The sequence below is a fragment of the Oenanthe melanoleuca genome, chromosome 1 (assembly GCF_029582105.1).
Source record: "Oenanthe melanoleuca isolate GR-GAL-2019-014 chromosome 1, OMel1.0, whole genome shotgun sequence".
In the NCBI taxonomy this organism is placed as follows: domain Eukaryota; kingdom Metazoa; phylum Chordata; class Aves; order Passeriformes; family Muscicapidae; genus Oenanthe; species Oenanthe melanoleuca.
The window spans coordinates 51,275,747-51,295,790 of record NC_079333.1 but is presented as its reverse complement, the minus strand read 5'-3'; the positions used below and the strand labels follow the sequence as shown (position 1 = coordinate 51,295,790).

The window sequence follows — 20,044 nt, the reverse complement described above, 5'->3', positions numbered from 1 at the left end:
ATCTACACTGGACACTTTTACTTGTTTCAGATATATCTGCCATCAGCATGTGTGTGGTGGCACCAGCTAATATGTGCAGGTAGATAACAGAGTGCTGAATTGAAAGCTCTTTTTGGGGAGGGAGGATAAACAAAGCTGTCATACACACCCATCCACCTCTTGGCAAGTACCATTTTTTAATGTCTACTCCTTACTTGCCAGAAAGAGCTGCCTCAGCATCCACAGGCAGTACTTCTACCAAAAATTACAAACCCCATCTTTTAGAAGTTTTAGGAGGTAGAAGAAAATTTAGGAGAGCTGGGTGGTGCCAGCTAACCTCATAACCAATTCAAACCATAAGAAGCTGTCACTAGCAGTAGCATTTGCCACATTCTGAGAAAACATTCCTGGACAGGCCTTGAGCAGTCAGATCTCAGCCAGCTTTGCACATCCAATGGAAATGCATGGACGTGTCTGTGGCATTGGGGGTTCACACAAGCTCCTGGAGCATGTTTGTGAGCCCATGAGGTGCTTGTGGCAGCAGTTGTGTCCCTCTCTAAGTGCAGCACTCCACTGGCTGGTGTAGGTGTCCCAGAGGGACCAGCAGATGGGTAAAGATAAGCATGAGCCAACTAGGGGGCCGTTGAATTTCTTCCCAGAGAAAGCAAGAGTAGAGAGGAGATGGGGTCTATTTGTAAGAGTTCAGGTGACTCCTAGATGGTCCCCATTCTTTATCTGGAATGTAAAGGTGTGTGGAAATGACAGCCAAAAGCTGAGCTTTTCTAATGAGCAAGGGTGAAACATCTGGGCACAGTTCACACCTAACACTTTGGTTTAGCTGTCAATCCCCATTATGAAAAGTTGTGTCAATACATCTATTGACTTTCCTGGCTCAGGGAATCTCAGTCTGAAAAAGCAGTGTATCAGGGTTGCTGTTGGCTCTTGGGAGCCAACTTTTTTCCTACAGGTAGTTCCCCCTTGTGGGGTTTGAACACAGCTCCCATATATGCTGCATATTTGTATAGGGCAGACAGCAATCTTCCTGTAATGTTCTGAGGAGATTCTCTGCATTTCAGGAGGCTTGGGGCTGGTTTTTAAGCTTCTTAACATATTTAATCTCTTTTTGTGTCATCTTTTACACAAACAAATACAAGCAGTCTTTTTTTGTGCAACACATGTTGCTGCATCTTAGAATGGTAATAAACCAGTAGGGCTGTAGATTGAGGAATGTAGCATTCACCATTAAGTTACAGCTGGGAATAGCTCTGTATGTTTTTCCAGTCACTTGTTTTATTAAAATATCAGTTCAATCAGTACTTCATGACCAAGCCCACTGGTCATTCATGCAAAAAACAAGCATATGTTCCCTTGTTTTAATAAAAACCCTTTTTTATTGGCTTTATTTTGGTAGTTTATTCCTTCAGCTGTTTTATTCATCTACTACAGCTGTGTTTTTTTCTTCTATGTAAATTTTATTCCAGTAACCTTTTAATGCTGAAACTTCCCTTTGGTGCAGCATTAGGCCTGTGCTGTAACTCATCATTCTGTTGGAGTACCACAGCCCAGATCCACAAAACTTCACAGCAAGAGGAGCAGCAGTGTAGGCATTTTCACTGCTGTCAAAAAACTAGCTCAAAGGAGGTTTAAATAGAACCCAAAGTCCATTCCACAGTTTTGTTGGTGATGATACAATGATGGAGGGAAGATTTGTGCTGCTGTAGAAGACAAATGACTGCAATAGGCATCGAAGGAATTAAGTCTTGCTTCCAGTCTTTCTCATGCAAACGTTGAACATGCAGAGCAGGGACCTTACAAGCTTCCATGGAAGCTGATGTCAACAGGATTATTAAACACCAGCTGCTTCTGTAGGGAGAGTGGGAGAGTTGGGTGCAGTTGGTATTTGCAATGGTTGTTGTGGAAGCCCAGGGCATACCCCTGGCCTCCTTGGGGGTCTCAAAACCCCGCTGGCGAGGGTCTCTGAACCTCAGAACTCAGGGACCCCTGAGTGAGACCCTGGTGTCTCAGGCGCTGAATTCAAACCCCTGGGGGAAATTATCAACGCAGAGGGGATGGAAACAAGCCACCAAAATTAGTAAAGTGTAAATTAGGTTGTTAGAACATAGATAAATAGACTTTTGGGAATGTTTGTGATAAGGAACATGTGGCCAAGATGGAGAATTTGGGGGTGTGGATACCTCTTCCTCCTTCTTCTCCGAGTCATCCATGCTGGGTGACACGCTGGCACTTTTAGATTGGATGGGGACAGAGCTGGACCGTTTAACAAGACTGTATTGTATTGGAAAATTGTTATAAACACATAGCACGTAATTTAGACTATGTAAGATAAGCCCTGCCCTCACCAGGCAGATTCCACCCTGGATGCCCAGCTGAACAGACCGCTGTTAGCTAGGCAAAGAGTTCCTGAGACAAGAAACAATAAACAACCCTTGAAGCCTCTGAAAACCATCTCCTGCAGTCTCTCATCGGTGGCTTGGGGAAAAGTCAGGATTTACACCACTGCACGTCCTCCTGAGGTGATCTCGGGTCTAAGGAGAAACCTCGGGGAGTGACAGGTTGTCTGCCCCCATGTTCTTCTCTGCAATGTGATTGTATGTCTGTCTGCTTAACTTTCAGCTCATCAAAGCAGGGTGATCATGGTTCTGTTTGTGCTGGAGATGGAGTGGGTGCTGAGCACGGGCCAGGACAAGCACTTCACGTGGCACTGTTCGGAGAGCGGCCAGCGGCTGGGGGGGTACCGCACCAGCGCCGGCGCCTGCGGCCTGCAGTATCCTCTGCTCGGCTCTCCTGCTGCTGCTGCCCTTGGGCACGCCAACAGCCCCCCAGTTTGCTTGCCTAGCTGGCCTCCACATTTTGTGCCCTCTATGGATTCACTGCTTCGTGAGAGAAACTCTTGTTTAAAGCCAATTTAAAAAACTGTCAGTTCTCCTTGCTTTGTCTCCTTAATGTGTTGTGGCATATTTAGGTCTAACCATTTTTGAGCTCTACAATGGGCAATCTGCAACCCATTGTGGTCTGCTATTGTAATAAATATGGATAGGGCCTTCATTTAAGCATGCAGTGCATGCTTTCTTCAGAGAATTAATGGTAGCAAAAGTAGGTTGGTGATCAGGTCAGAGTGCCTGTGTGTATGCATGGTAAAAATTAAAATACTTTAATATAAAATAATGAGCACTTGTCCTTCACTCTGGAGCTGCTCACTATGTATTGGGAATTTGGGTTAACTAAAGAGTAAATGACTGCAGAAATGGCACTCAGGTGGCTTATCCATGTAGACCTGCCCCAGCTGCCTGATAATAAAAGAAATATTAATTCAGCTTTATTGAAAATGAAAAGGGAAATGGAAAGATATGAGCTCTTAAGCTGAGAACAGGGGTTAGCATAAACAGACATTTTAATGCCCCTGAGTGGATGTGGTATAGATGTGTGTTTTCCTAGTTCATGAGAAGTGATACTGACTCAAAATTATTGTTTCAAGATGGACTTGCTATATATTAGCTGGTAATTCAGTCAATCTAAATGGCAGAAAGACTGAATTTACTTTTTAATTAATTGATAAATATTTTTGAAAACATGATTTAAGAATTTTCCCTGTGTTCCCTAAATCTCTTTAGAGAACAGCCAATTTTGACTGATAAAAACTTTTGGAGGACAATTTAATTTGGGTCATCTGATTATTATGGTGGAGGGCAGTGGAAGGGAGAATCACTGGCAAATACTGAAAAAATATCTGACATAGCCAGGAACAGGTTTGGGGTTTTTATTTTGTTCTGCAGTGTCCTATGTGATTAAAATCAGTACTCCTTTGTATTTTGTATAATTTTGGGAAGGGAGAGAGTGGATACCATCCAACTCTAGCACTTAAATTACAAAGCCTGAGGAGACAATTCTTATGTTCATGGCAAAGGGCTACTTCAGTGGTGTTTCATAACAAAACCACAAATTGTGTTCTGGAATAGTCTTGTTTTTTCTCACCCAGGGATACTGCACTGTTAGTATGAACAGGTAGGAGCATTATTAAGATGAACAGGTGCCTTAAAGTATGTTCTGAATACCTCCTTGAGACTGGAGCACTGTTCACAAGATTGCAGGATACTCATGTCAAAAGAGTTAGCAAGCCATGAAAGAATGTAAAGCTTGTGTAAATAATATGTTTTCCTCAGCATCTATCCTTCAGATTTGATGTGGAAACCCGGCATGTGTTTGTTGGTGACCATTCTGGGCAAGTGACCATCCTCAAACTAGAGCAAGAGTCCTGCAGCCTTGTTACCACATTTAAGGGACACACAGGTAAGGCCTCAGGAGGAGACCCAGAAAGGTGCTCAGGGGAGTCTTCATCTGTGCTCAGCATCAAGATGGTTTACTGTCCTGTGAGACACTAGGTTGGCTTGTGTCAGTGCTTAGCATGGAAGGGACATTGCTCTTAGGCTGTCCCAGCAGTTCAGGGAAGCTGTATTGGTAAAAAGAAGAGTGATCAGAGCTCTGAGCAGAACACATCTGTAGCAGAAAATGGCACTATCAGTAGCTGTTAATTAAATCAGAGTGAGACTTGAACAAGTTGCGGTAGTTCTGGGAGGGAGAAAGGATGCTGCTAAAAGCAAGATCTGTATTGGTAGTTACTTTATCCCAAGTGGAATGGGCACAGCCTGGAGGCACTAAATGCTTGTTTCACTGCTGGCACTTGTGCCCCATCACCCTTCGAAAAGAGCAACCCTGGATATGATCCTAACATTTAACAGAAGAAATGCTGTCATTCCTCAGCAGTTTTTTTCATGTCCCTCCTCTCTAGCTAAGTGGTAATAACTCAAGATAGCACAGTGTAGTTCAGTCCTTGTGCTAGGATACTGAGAAGATGCCCATAGCATTCCACACTTTCTTCTTTTTTAATGTTCTAGAAATTATGGAGATGGAAAGTTGTGTAGCTCCCACTGTGACCATTTTTCTTCCACACTTTACTGCTCAGTGGATTCCCCCATGCAAACAGCAGTGAAGCCCTGTGCCCACAGAGGAGCAGGATTTGGTTTCAGTAGTTTTTCCAGACTATTATTTTTCCACTGGAAGGCACATGGTTGAATAGTCTTTGCTAAAGAGTTCTGCATTTTAATCACTCCATATTTTTTGTGATATCACCTTCCAATCTTCCACTTTCTGTAATAAAATTACTGTTGTGTGTGCTCCTGTTGTAGGTGGTGTGACTGCTCTCTGCTGGGACCCAATACAGCGAGTTTTATTCTCAGGCAGTTCTGATCATTCCATTATAATGTGGGATATTGGAGGAAGAAAAGGAACAGCCATTGAGCTGCAAGGACATAAGTATGTTCAAAGCCTTTCCTCCTGCTTTTATAGGAGAAAAGTTAAATGCAGAAGCCACATCTGGAAACAAGCAGCCCAAAGGTTACAGTTTTCACTAGCCTGAAGCTTGTATGTGGGACTCCCTGTGGTCTGTATCAACAACAGGGATAATTTGCTTATATTTTTCCAGTGCTGAGCCCTCAGGCTGTTTTAAGAGTCTGCAGAGGGTGGTGAAGAGGGTGCACAACATCTGTAGTCCTGAATGTGTTATGCCAGAGCCTGTGCTTTGTTGGAAAGGGGAGGCTCCTCAAATGAGAACAGCTGAAGGGAAATTCTGGGGTTTTAGGTGTCAAGATCTTTTCTTCCCCTAGAGGGAGCATCGGGCTTGGACAAATAATCCCTTTTTCCTCCATGCTCTTTCACCTACAGCCTGAATTCTAAGTGATGTGCTTTAACCTTTAACTGTAGCAGCCTTCACATCTCAGTGCAAAGAGGCATCATCTTTGCAAGTACATTTGCACAGCCACAGATGTTTTTGAAGATGGGTAAGCCCCTGCTGGGCATTGATTGTACATCAGAATGTCTCTAGGGGCAATGGCTCCTCACCTTTTAACACTGGCAATGCAACAGGTTGGTGTCAGAGTATTGGGACTGCATATATGTGGGATCTGCATGCCAGGCTCAGGTCTGGAAAGACAAAATCCCATGGTGGTTTTGAGTTAGCAGTTTCTTGCATATTCATGCATTTCTTTTGAGTGATGCTGCACTCTGCTGAGTGATTTGGTTGCCTCTGGGATTTCAGAGCACTGCAGAGCTCTAGCTGAAATTACCAGATCACCCTTATATCCTACCAGTGATGCTTGCTAATGCATCACTGCTTGATTTATTGCTGTGGAAATTAGTTCTAATATGAAGTTAGCCTCTGGACCTCAATCTGTGTGATGGCTGTCAGCTGGAACTGTGCAACACAGCATCCTACACATCCTGAGGGTGCCTCTGCTGTCAGCAGGCAGGCACTGTGAAGGGTGTCAGTGTTGTCCCAAACTATCCTGTGAATGCTTTCCCCTCTTCAGGTTCAGCCATAGGTACAAATAAATGTGTTAGCATGCATGTCCTTTTGGCAGACAAGACCAGTGGTGGTAGCAAAGGAAATCCAATGTTGTGCATGATTTCCAGTCACAGTATGTTCAGTTTCTGTGTCTTCACAACTTTGTTTTTTCCATAATGGTGTTGCACAGTCATTGTTTCCCTGGTTGTAAATAGCCTGAGATGAGGCCTGAATTTCTTTCTTTTATGAAAGACTGAGCCCTTTGAGGAGTTAAGCTGAATTGTTCCTCCCATATTTTTTTTTCATTAAAAGAAGAAACAGAAGCACCTAGCACCTTACTGTGAGAAGGCTTAGGAACAACTTAGTGATTCCTACATTATTTTTGAAACTCTTCTGCTTGTTACTGCCAAAAAAAAAACTCCAGTATTTTCTCAGTGATTCATTTCTAGATGTTGCAGAGATTTACAAAACAAAGTTGTTACTGACATTCTGCCAAGAAGGTATCTTACCAGGGCTGCATTTATGCATCCAGATGTGCCTTCAGAAGCTGCAGCCCTGTTGAGGCTTCCCATGCAGCTGGGACCTCCTATCCCAAGAGCAGCAGAAACAATTATCAGAACAGGTCTTTGCTCTTGTGCCCAGATGAGCAACACTCTCATTGTGGTCCCAGTCTGACAGCAAAGACTGATTTGCTTCTGATGAATGCCATGTGCAATGAGTGGTGGAGGGGAACATATGGGCAAACAAATGGTTTGCACTGCTTTATTGATATTCTGTGCTCACTTGTGCAGTAGCCATAGGTGGTTGATTGCTAACTGTCTTGTTTCTTTTTCAGTGATAAAGTTCAGTCTCTCTCCTATGCTCACCACACTCGGCAGCTCATCTCCTGTGGTGCAGATGGGGGAATCGTCGTCTGGAACATGGATGTTGAGAGGCAGGAGGTAAATGCTTAGTTCTTGTCAGTTTGGTCTGAAGCAGTCCTGGGAAGAAGGGGCCTTTCTAAAATGTGCAGCTATCTACCTAAACAAGATCATTCCAAGCTTTAAAAACATTTTTGGACATGCTCCAGTTGTTATACAGCAATTATGCCGTGCCTTTGATAATATGGTACAGGGGAAATTGCCTGGCAGAAAATTTGTATTAAATAGGCTGCTAAATGGCTCTTGCTCATTACATTACTGCTCTGAAAGATATTCTGTAAGGAGGGTATTGAGATGCTCTGCTGTGTTTTTCAGCATGTCATGAGATAAATCAGTTCAGATGTAAATAGATGAACTGATTGATTTATTTTAGTTTTAAAAAAGTAAAACAAGAAGGCTCTTGGTCATCTCTGGAAAAACACAACCCAGCATTTTCTTTTCCATGATAAGAAGCCATTTAACTAAGGCTTCAATCTCACCTGCTGCTCAGTCTCGCTTCTCTCTGGTGTAACCACGTAGAAGTGGGTTAAATGATGGCTTTGGCAATGCAGACAGTAAGATTTCACCCACACATTCCTGATTGCCTTTGTGCTTTGTCACCAACGAATGCGAGCGGGTGCAGAAATGCTGCCCAGGTCTTTGGCACTGCGGGAGCAGCCCCCGCTTGGCAATTTCTGAGTCCTGACTCAGAGAGGGGGGAGTGAACTCAGTGCTGGCTGAGTCAGGCACCAGCCCTGCTCAGGGGCTTGGCAAATCCTGGTGCCATGAGTCACAGCAAACCTGTGCCCTCTTCCTGCAGGGGGCAGGTCAGAGGAAGGTTTTGGCATCATGGGCTTTCACCAGCTTTGCTGGTTGTCACAAGTCGTGGCCTGCATGGATTGAGTGTGTCTCCCTTGAGGAAGAAGAAACGCTAAGTGGAAAACTTGATTTAAAAAAACTACTGAAGTTGGCAGAGGCAGAAACTGAGCTCCCTTTCTACTGGGAATTAGCATTCCAGTTGACTCTCTGTAATTGCAAATCCAGGGGCCAAGTGTGTCATCAGCTCCTAAACTGAAATGAAAGCAGAGTGGTTTCCTCCTTCCCAACAGATGTTTCCTTTTTGCTGCAACTCGAATATTCAGAAATGAAAACCTTTATTTATTTGCTGCCTTCAAAAGGCTACAGTAAGGGTTAAGATTGGCTTGTCATCAAATAGGCAGGAATGCTGTGAGAAGGCTAATTTAAAAAATAGAGGAGAAATGTTATTAGCTAAATAAAGGCCAAGCAGCAGGTGCTAATGGTGCACAGCTTTCCCAGACTATGGCTATGTGGGCTTGTTCTTGTTACCAGCAGCACAACAGGGTGTTCTTGGTGCTAAACCACCCCCAAAACATGAATCTTTGAGATGTTAATACCAAGCCTTGGGTTTGGGTCCTAGATCACTTTCTTTTGGATTTTGGATTTAGTTTCTTTGCCATTATTTAAGGATTTTTTTTTTTCTATGTGATACATGCTCAGTACTCATTTTGTTGCAATAAAACTTCCCCACATCACTGAAATTGTGTTAGAATCACTTAAGCCATTTTAGCTGTTGATTCTTTATTTTCAACTCAATTTTTAAAAAGTTGTAAGAGGACATTTGAAAGATGCTATAAATTGTCTTTCTGTTTGACTAAAAAGTGGTTACTTGCCACAAAGAAAATGTTGTCTTCATCTATAGTTTTGGGCTATTGGAAATACTAATTGACCCCAGCTCCCATCAGAAGCAATATTAGATGGTAAATACTGTCCAGACAGAACAGAACAAAATATTTTTATGTGTTTAATTTCAGAATTGGGTTGTTTCTATGGTCTTATTATCAAACTCTTCTTCATGATTTCTGTGAGAACTGTTCCTCCCACGTCCTTCAAAGCTAAGCCAAAAAAGACATCCCATGGAACACATATCATCTTGTCATCATCATCAACAATCAAAATGGCATCTTGTAAAAATGGAGATGTTAAATCAAGCTTAGCTGGACATATTGCCACACCACACCACATCTTTTTTGTCCTGCCTCTAGGCTCCATTGGAAATTTTTCTGCTTGTTGCTCACTTCCATTTTGTATTTATGTGTGTGTGTTGCAGACCCCAGAGTGGCTGGATAGTGACTCCTGTCAAAAATGTGACCAGCCCTTCTTCTGGAACTTCAAGCAAATGTGGGACAGTAAGAAAATAGGCCTCAGGCAGGTTTGTATGTGCCCTTTGGTGTGTTACCATGGTGCCATTAGGCTTTTCTCTCACAATGGATTCTGGTAACCTTTTTCCCCCTGAAGCTTTGAGAATTTGCTCAAAGAACTTTGTTCTTCCACTAATCCCTCAAGGGTTGGACAGTGGGTTCCCCTCTGTGGCTTGATTTTGTGATTGAAAGGAACACTTTTCCCAGTCAATCCCAATAGCAAATGCATGTAATAGGCCTTGGGCTGAGTAGATCTGGGGCCTTTCATGACTTAAGCCATGTAGGACTTTGCTCATTATTAGTCAAATAAGTTCCACAAAGAAATTTGCAGCTGATTTTTTGGAGATTGTGCTGGAACCAAAGCTGTTTCCAATGAGATTGGATAAACACCTGTAGCTGCTCAGGCTGCACTGGGATAGGCTGCCAGCTCTGCTTGAAACACGCTGCTGTGTTTTCCTGCCTAGCAGCAGAGGGCTGAGGTGGCAGACTTTTACTAAAGGGGTGTGGAAGTGTGTCTGGGCAGAGCTGACTGTGTCCTGCTGGAGTGAGGTGGTCGAGCCAGCGCAGCTGAGCAGTGAGCTGGTGTGGGTTTGTGCCTGAGGTGTTTTACGGCGCTGTGTCCTGCAGCACCACTGCCGGAAGTGCGGGAAAGCCGTGTGCGGGAAGTGCAGCTCCAAGCGCTCCTCCATCCCGCTGATGGGCTTCGAGTTCGAGGTCAGGGTCTGCGACAGCTGCCACGAGTCCATCACCGAGGAGGAGTAAGTGTGCTCACTCAGCTGCCTTGCACTGCCGTGGGAAAGGCTCCTGCAGCTGCACGGGCCCGGGTGGGTGCAGGGCTCCAGGAGGGAGCACTGTGGGCCCTGGGCTGTCTCAGCAGGATAAGGAGGAGATCAAGCCAGGAGGGATAGAGAGCCCCCCCACCCCTGTTCCTTTCATGCCAGAAAGGTCTCAAAGTGCAGTTTGCAGAGTGGTTGCTGAATTAATGGCTTACAGCAGCAGTCAAATACTTTTTTCCTCAATAAGAGAGCATTTTGGAGGGGGAGGAATCCTGCAGTTACAGTTCTTGCTGATTTTTGGATTTTTCTTCAGGCGGGCGCCCACAGCTACTTTCCATGACAGCAAGCACAACATTGTTCACGTGCACTTCGATGCCACCAGGGGATGGCTGCTGACCTCGGGGACAGACAAGGTTATTAAGGTAGGAGCCAGGAATGTACTCTAGCTCTCCTGCACTTCATTTCCCTTCCCCCTCCCATGTGGCTGCAGGATGTCATACCTGCCTTCTTCCACCCAGAAACTTCTCACCTGGGATTTGGATTAAGATTTCTGCCCAATAAGAACCAAGGAGGTCTTGATCTGTGAAGTTATTGCCTGAAGGGGCTGGGACAAGTGCACAGTGTAGCCTTCCCTTGAGGAAAACTAACTGTTTTTCAACATACCAAATCTCAGTGTAGCTAAATAAAGAAATAGGTAAAATACTGACTGAGTTACAACAGTTGGAATAATTTTAAAAAAACCCAAAACTCTCACAATGTGTTATGATTGTTCGGATAATTTAAGTTAGTAATGTAGTGGGAGTTTTTTTGGTTTCTTTTAAGGCCAGCTGTGAGCCTGTCTTATACAGGTGAAAGCTAGTGACATACAGAATGTCATTTCATCAACATCCACCACTCTGACAATAAGTGCTGGAAAATTAAATCAAGCTTCTTCAGACTTGTTGCATCCACCTCTAACCATATAGCCCCTCTTAATTAAAGAAAAAATGTGTAAATTATTTAAAGATTATATTTTTTTCTGTATTTGATTGTCTTTTACTATTATTCATTATGTTGTTTTATTTTATTGTATTTAACAGCTGTGGGATATGACACCAGTAGTGTCTTGATGTTACATCAGTGGAACTTGAAAGGTGATATTTACAGAAGAAACTGATTTCCTAACCCTCATTATACTGCAGAAGATAGATAACACTGGGTGCATACAGCAGATGAGAAAGGAACTAATGTGTTTACAACAACTTTATGTCCTCTGCTTGATCCAGGCTGAACATTTGCACGAAGACTCTTTCCACTTCTCAAAATATACAAGAAGGTATTTTTTTAACTAACGGTTTGTACGATCTGACTTTGGTTGTTCTGAGTTTATTTGGAAAAACCTGTGTGCAGTGCAATTTTTAGTTTTTATATTTCACTGTGTCAAGATACTTGCTGCTTTGTACAGAGAGTTCTTGGGTTGTGTCTTCCTCTGTGAGTTTTTGGTGTCAACAGACTGTGTAAGGCAATCGGCTCTCCCTGCAGCCAGCCCCTGTTGGTTTGGGATATTTCTGCTGGCCATGCTCTCGCCAGAGGAGGAAATCCAGGCACAGTCTCTGGGTGCATCACCAAGGAGCTGATGGACTATTGCAATTCCTAAAAGGGCTCTACCATCCACTTGTCCTAGTGGGCATCATCCAGAGTGCATCTATTGGTCTGTATAATCTTCCCGCCTCTTCCTTTGCTGCACAAGTCGCAGAACCAGGGGTCAGGTTATTCAGCAACTGATTTCTACACAAAACTGAAACAGTTTTCCAGCTCAGAGCATTACAAGGAGCACACAGACTTGTTTGAGTTTGATGATGCTGACAGTCTGATTCAAATGAAATTATTGGCAACAGGAACTTTTGGGAGTGTGTGGATGGAGGGGGGCAGATCTAAAACTGGTCTAGGTCTGAAAAGTCTGGTTTATCTCTACCTCTACCTTGCACAGCAACATTTCAGCATTTATGTCTATGTTGTTGAAAATTGATTTAGTTTTTCCTGTTTTCCATATGGTTAATCATATTTATTTTTTAAAACGATGATGGTTTTTATTAATTTCCTCTATAGACCCAAAAGTGATATTGCTGAATGATGCCCATTGTCCTGTTGTCATACTTTACAGTTTCTCTTAAAAATAAACAGTATTTAAAAACATGGATTGACCAAAATTACCTTTTTAGAATGACATTGTCAAGGTGAATAAACTAAAAAAGCCCTTTTTTCCAAAGGGACCATCTCTGAAAAGCCAACTCTCCATTCCATTAATCCACGGATTTTACTTTTTAGCATGGCATTACTCACACACTTCAAATAAACTGGTGTTCAGAATTGAACTGCAGACCAGACCAAAGGCTTTCCTGCATCTTCTGTTTCAGCAGGCCTTGTGGCACATTGATGGTGCTCAGTCTTGTCCTGTTTTGGACTTACCTTCTTCCCTCTGTAGTGGGGACGCCATGACATTTGCCCCTTCAGAGCACATTGCTACCTGGAGAAGCATTGTGTTCTCTCCTGAGAGAAAATGCCAGAAGAAAATAAAGCTTCTCCTTTGTTTGCCCAGCAGCAATTCACTTTTGAGGGGAAAAAAATGGTTAACTCAATCCATGGCATTAATTCTGTCCAGTGAGCTGCTGCAGTAAAAGGTGAGGGTACTTCTGTGTGCACACCACAGGACTGCTATGTATTTTCTAGGAAAAAATCTCTTTTTAAACATCCTATAACCTGTGATGAAGCATTTGCAGTCAGGTTCTGTGAAATAACATCACCTTCAGTTTCCTGATCGTACAGCCTATTGTTGGTTCCCCTCTAGACAGCATATTTTAAAGCCTATTTTCAAACATAATTCATACATTATTTTTCCAGCTTGAAAGTTGTTTTCTCAGTCCTCCCACTATCTCTCCTGGAAACTAGATGTTTGTTTCCTCTTGGAATGCTTTTCATTACACCTTGTGCATGTTTTCTGATGACTGAAGTGTTCTTGGCTGTCAAAGCTATGCAAGATGAGCAAGTGGCCTGTCATATTTCATTCCAGCTGGAGAATATGTACAAAGCTTTGCTGGACTCTGGTGTTCCATGTTCCCTTGGGCTCAGGGCCTTTTGGCCAAAGACCTGAGTTGTGCTGTGCAGGGAGTGCATCTCACAGTGACAGAAACACAGAAGTGAATTTAAATTGCTGTTTAGTGCTCGGTTTCTGAGGAGACAGCAGTGGCACCAAGCTGGGACTCCAGCATGGATTGTGCTCACACTGATGGAGTCAGCAAGCTGAGGATCTGCCCTGAATCAATACCTACTCCTGAACATGTAATGTGCAAACAAAGGTGAAGAACTGATTCCAAGGGAGACTACATTTGAGAATGACTTGTTTGGACTGTTCTGCAATGAACTCGTGGCCACTCCCCCCTTGTCTTCCAAGGAGTCATGGTTTCAGTGTTGCTTATGTGTGGGTGTGGGATATGCAAAACTGTTTTGCAGAATTTTCCTGTTCTTTCTGACTGAATGACCTGCAGGGTTACCTGGATTTAAGCTAAACATCTCCTTATCTTGCAGTCTCAGGACAAACTGCTCTGGGCTTAGAAAATTATATAAACTGCAAGTGAAGCTGAGGCAGGAAGGAAAATCTGCCCCTTTGCAATGCCCTCAAGAGCTGGAATGTAGAGATATTAAGGGAAAATAGATGTATCTAATTCAATAATTATTTTACTTTCCACAAGAAACAAGAAGGATTTGACACTGGGAGAGTTAAAATGCCTGCCTTCTTCTTCTGCTGTGTTAAGAGTAGTAATCTCAGTGTCTTCTGTCTGCTAGATCCATTTGAAAAGAGATCTCTGATGATGCCTGGTCCTTTTTTTTTCTCCATTTAACTTGCTGAATAAGAAACCTGAGCTATTTTTATGAATTGCATTATTGTAGGAAGGGAGGAGGGTGTGTTTTGATACAGATGTAAACTATACAGTGCCATATACCTACACACATCTCAAATGAAGCCAAGCCCCTCTTCCCTAGGGCTGCTGAAGGGCAGTAGCTTTCAGTGATACCTGGTGCTGTGACAAGGGGCACACAAACATTGCTGGTTTCCCTCTGCTCTGCACATCAGGAAAGGTGCTTTTACATCTCCCCCCTAGCTGGTGCTTCCTTGTGGGAAGAGGCATTGTTCTCCAGAGCATCTGCCTGCTATTCTCAGCTTTAAAATGAGCAGAGTCTGCAGGGCTTAGGCAGGTGATGGGGTCACATACACAGTGCCTGAGCAGCTTGCTAGGGTCACTTGTGTCCCAGGTGGGGCAACCTGAGCATCAAATTTCAGTCTTTTTAAGCTGAAAATATTTAAGTGATGGGAAAAGAATATAGACATCAGCTTTAATGTAGCATTGATGTTCCTCCCATCAACCAGAAAACTTAACACCATGGTTAGATGTTGAAACTGTGGTGATAGGGCTACAAGTCAGCCAGTGTGACAGGATGATCCTGAACAGTGACACAGGTGTGCTCAGCTGTGAGCACCCTTTTCTGCAGCTACTTTTTGCAGCCAAGCCCAGGTGACTCCCTGCTCTGTCCTCCAGAACTTGAGGCCATCACCTGAATGTCAGCATGTAGGCTCTTAGTACCTCAGAAGTGGTTACTGCACTTTGCCTGAGAGGGTGCATGAGTATCAGTCCTGGGAAAGGGAGGGAGGGATGTGTTCCCTCTGAGTGGGGGTTGGCTGCTGATAAGAAGGTGGATGGCTGGATGTGCAAAAAGGATGATCCAAAACAGTTGTAAGGAAAAAAAAATTGCCTTATGCCTGCTGAGGAAATAATTGCTAGAAAGGAATATTCGACTTTTTTTATTATTATTTTTTCCTGTATCTGGTTCTGTGCTTCCCAGTACAAGAGAGAAATGAAACTACTAAATGGAGTCCAGCAAAGGGCCACTGAGATTGTGAAAGGTACTGGAGCATATCTGGGAGACCTGGGACTGTTCATCTTGGAGAAAAGAAGGCTCAGAGGGATCTCATCAGTGTGTATAAATGCCTGAAGGGAGGGTGCAGAGAGAATGCAGTAGTGTCCAGTGACAGAACCAGAGGCAATGGACACAAACTGAAGCACAGATTTCCTCTGAACATCAGGAAACAATTTTTACTGTGAGGGTGACTGAGCATGGGCACAGACTGGCCAGGCAGTTAGTTTGTGGGTTCTCCATCCTTGCTTGAGCAGGACCAGATAATCTTTGAAGGTTCTCTCCCACCTCAGCCATTCTGTGATTCAAAGTCCACTTAATGCCTGTTTCTACTCTATTGTTTAGAGAAGGAAAAAAAAAAAAAAAAAGTATCTTTCCTTAAATCTAAACTGCTACCAAAATAGTCACTAACAAATTAGCAAATATTACCATATCTGTCCTTGCTGTTCCAAATAGGATTTGTGTAGCAAAAACCAAAGTTCTGTTTTGTAGCACATAGGAAATAGAGCTACAATGTGTGGTTTTACAGGCCATGTCCTTTCCAGGAGATCACACTGAGCACATGGGATGTTTCCAGTTGGGACTTAGAAGACTTTTTTCTATGTGTGGCAATTGTATGCAACAGTAACTACAAACTTGTTCCTTTTTTCAGAGTGCGCTGATGTTCTGAGTCCCTTCTGTAATGACCTTTTATGTAATGTTGAAGAAGACAGAGGTTTTTCCCTTCAAAATTGCATCTTGTGAATGTTGGCAGGAAATCTTTGCTCCTCAGATGGAAAAATGTAGTCCTGAACTTCTGGGATTTGAGATGAACTTTGTGTGATCAAATGTGACTTTTCATTGCATTTTCCCAGTTTGGGGATTTTCCCTTGTGACCAGTCTTTGGCCATCTCTGAAATTTTGTTTGCTGCAGGACACATTGTACTGATCAGAAGAGAAAGAGATTGAGTTCAATTGAAACTGCTGCCAAGCAGGGACATTGAACTCAAACCAAAATGAAAACAAGACAGCAAAGTCTGTACAAAGAGGGGATACCAAGAAAGAATGGTATCAGCATACAAACAAAACCTAAAAAAACCAAGCCAAAACAAAAAGCACTTCCAGTATAGAAATGAGTATTCATCAGAACTGTATAAAGCCAAACCATCCCCCCATGCCAGTACTGTAAGCTAGCCAGCAGCCATGGTCCAGATCCAGAAGCCACAAGGAACATAGAGTTTTTCCAGTCTACGAAGATTCGACTTCCATTTCTTGTTCTTTGGTTCAATTGCCAAATAATATTTATCTACCTCAAGTAGTTTTTTCAGAACTGTATTAAATGCATAAGCACTTCAACACTGAAAGGACAGGGAAGAGACACATCACTACTGAGATGGTACAGAAGTGTCAGGCCTTATGAAGATAGTTTTGCCTCCGATTATTTGTTCTTTAGACAATAAATAATCTGAATTTATTAAAGGGTTTATCACCTTTATACTTACATTTTGTAACAGGTCAGGGCTTCCTTCCGATGTGAAAGACCCACTGCTAACACCCCTATTTTGTCCTGTCCCAAGGAGATTCTTGGGATTGCCATGGCCAAGTAATTAAGAAATTTTCACAAATAAACAAGTACACAAACTTCCTTGCTACATCTTTGTCGTTAGCCCTAGTTTTAGCTGTGATTTTGCTTTCCAAAGGCTGAACTTTGTCAGTTCTGACTGTTCAGTAAGTTAAGTTTGTCATACTGACCAATATCTTGTGGATTTTGCTGTCTTTTTAATTAGAGGGACTTTATATGAAAAAAAAAAACGGATCTTACTGGCTCCTGTTCAGGTCAGAGTTTTGCAGGAATGCTGCTCAGCAATTTGACCACCTTTTCTACCAACTACATTGTAACATTTTCAGGTACTGTTCCATTATGTAAATAAGTATTTCTGATGTAGCTGAATAAATTGTGGTATCTTAACCCCACTAAATTAATTTCTATCAGCTTTTGGCCATTTCTTTTCTTTCTCTATGTGTGTAATGAGGAATTTGGTTTATTGAGTTGTGACTGGACCCATTCACCTGCCTGTTCTGTGAATTGCCGTAAAACTGATAGCTGTTGTATGGATGTGTCCTTTGCCAGGACAAATTCTTGCCCTGAGTGCCTGGCAGAGTGTGAGCAGCCCAAAGGAAATGGTGTGTGGGCAGTGGAGGAATTGCACTATTCTGTGCATCACTCCAAGGCTCCCTGTGGATTCTGAACTGGAAAGTAAAGGGAAGATGCTCACGATTTTTAACCATCAAAGAAAACGGCAGTTCCTGGGACTTCTCTCCCTGAAGTTTGTGCAATGCAGGTTTTACCACTCTTCCTCTGTTTGGAAAATATTATTATTTGTGAAATGGCACTGGCACTGCCAGTACAGCAAAGATTTGAGTTGTTTCTCCTGTCCTCCTGAAGACCTTTGGCCAGACTGACACTGTGTCCCTTTGTAAAGCTGAGCATTAGCTTTTGTTTTGAGAGAGCACAAACTTCCTTCAGAGGAATACATCATTTTTCTTTATGTTTGTGTAATGGCTCCCTCTAGAGAGAGGAAGATAAATACTGACATACTTCACAAATTGAAGTTCTTGGATTTGATCACTTTTAGTCCCAGAAATGTTTTTGTTGCACTTGCTCCCTATCAGATTCGGTGCCTTTTCAAAGGCTTCTTTCTCTCATTGTCTAGATCACTGCTTTCAGTGACTGCAGGCATACAGAGTTTTCGAGTCATCTAAGGTGCATTTCAAAATTATCTCCTGTAATCAGTTGCTGGCTCTGCCCAAATGTCTCCAGAACTCTCTCTCCCAACAAAGCGAGAGGTGGAAGCCTGACAGCCAAACAGGGAAATACTGTGAGCTGAGCTAGGGAGGATTTGAAGCTTTGTGCTGCCAGAGTGGAAACTGCCTATTTAAAATGACAGTGGGTGGATGTTGACCAGCACTAGTTTTAGGTAAGTATGATCCAGTGTCATGAGATGGGGTGCTGGGTTCTTTATTTTCACAGGGAGGGTGAGACAGTAACATACAGAGGAGCTTACAGATTAAACAGCTTGATAGCTGCCCCCTCCACTGTTCCATCAGGCTGTTCCCTGAAAAAATAACTCCATGAGCACTCTCCACTCACCAAGTTCAGCACTGCTTAATGAAAAGTAGTACTGCTCCAAGTGCCATGACTTTTAGAAAGGCTCTGTCATTACAAAAATACAAATTAGTGCTTGAAATTGCTGGGACTGCCCTACCAAATAAATTTATTTGGTAAATTTATTGCATTGAGGTTTGCAGGACTGACTTATCAGACTATAATGAAGGATATAGCAGAACTCCCTTTGAGCACAGGCAGTGCATGTTCAACATCCTTGTTTAACAGGAAGGGGTGGCCCTGCTCACACCTAGTTCCCACTGAGTGGAACACAGAAGCTGGAGTGTGTGTGTTACTGCAAATGCCAACAACTGGTATTTGCAGTTTACTCCAAATTTGTGAGGTATGTATGGGAGCACCCTCATTCAAAGGCAAACAATTTTTTACACCTTTACTCAATAGCAGGTTGATTTAGTTTATTGGGTTGTTTTCCTTTTTAACAATGAATAAAGATGACCCAGAAATGAAACTTAAGACAAAATGCAGTTTACAAAATTGTTTGGTATCTGTTACAGTGATCTCCTAAAATTTTCATCCAAGACAAAAAGAGAAGTTGCAGTGGCCCCTGCATCACTGCAGTCAGTCCTGCTGCACTGATGATAGGCTCTCTTTCCACTAGGATGTAGGGAAATTACCAACTCCACATGTGCTCTGTGGTGCTACATTCCTGTGCAAGATCCCTGAGAGCAAAAACTTCCCAACTAGGTGACTTCATGACATGAAGAAAATTGTGAAGCCATGTGTGAGGTCAGAGTCATAAAAGCCTCAAAGCTGCCACAAGAAGAGTTGGGCTGCACATGTGCTGTGTGCTGCGCATGTCATTCCCATGAACCAGGTGTGCTCTCGAGTTCCCCAGTGTCCACTGCACTGTGGACCTGTGCCACCTTCATTTTCTGGTCATCTGTCACTGGATGCTGTTTTTATTTTGCTCATAAAGGTTTAAAAGTGGAAGAGGAGACTGAGGGGAAACCTAATCACAGTCTACAACTTCCTTGCGAGGGGAAGAGGAGAGGCAGACACTGATTTCTTCTCTCTGGTGACCAGTGACAGGACCCAAAGCAATGGCCTGAGGCTGTCTGGGGAGGTTTAGGTTGAATATTAGAAAAAGGTTCTTCACCCAGAGAGTGATTAAGCACTGGAACAGCTCCCCAGGGAAGTGGTCACAGCACCAACCTGACAGAGTTCAAGAAGTGTTTGGACAATTCTCTCGGGCACATGGTGTGACTCTTGGGGTGTCCTGTGCAGGGCCAGGAGTTGGACTCCATGATCCTTGTAGGTCCCTTCTGACTCAGCATAATCTGGGAGTCTGTAAATGTATTCACTTACATGAAGGTGCAAGTCATTCTGGATTGCATTAACACAAATCCTCTCACTGGCTTGCAGCCACATGCCATGTTTGCTCTTGTGGAATTGGGCTGAAATAAAGCATCAACAGGACCATAATACCAAAGTGTCTGAGACTCTGGACTTTGCTTCTGGCTGCTGTTCCTGTGGTTTAGTTCTTTTTAAGTCATAAGTGCTCTTAAGCCATAGCATATTGCTCTTTGACACTGTGACCAAACTTTGATTAAAGCAGTTTTGTTAACTTTGGTTTCATTTTTAAGCTGTGAGACAAAATGAAAAATATAGGCTATTCAAACACACTAGTGCAGAATGTGGAGTAAAATGTGTTAGATATATACATATATAGTGCACTGTTTTTACTTTTATGAGCTACT

General features: G+C 43.0%; 1 protein-coding gene across 1 annotated transcript in view; it reads left to right on the top strand.

The window, feature by feature from the left end:
- Nucleotides 1-17,147, top strand: part of WDFY2 (WD repeat and FYVE domain containing 2) — a 65,608-nt gene extending 48,461 nt beyond the window's left edge. Inside the window, exons 5-12 of the mRNA XM_056498032.1 lie at nt 2,614-2,764; nt 4,175-4,287; nt 5,184-5,310; nt 7,173-7,278; nt 9,365-9,466; nt 10,083-10,213; nt 10,545-10,653; nt 11,311-17,147. Coding sequence (XP_056354007.1) covers nt 2,614-2,764; nt 4,175-4,287; nt 5,184-5,310; nt 7,173-7,278; nt 9,365-9,466; nt 10,083-10,213; nt 10,545-10,653; nt 11,311-11,340 — 869 coding nt within the window. The 3' untranslated portion in view covers nt 11,341-17,147. The remainder of the gene's footprint in view (nt 1-2,613; nt 2,765-4,174; nt 4,288-5,183; nt 5,311-7,172; nt 7,279-9,364; nt 9,467-10,082; nt 10,214-10,544; nt 10,654-11,310) is intronic.
- Nucleotides 17,148-20,044: the final 2,897 nt, after the last annotated feature.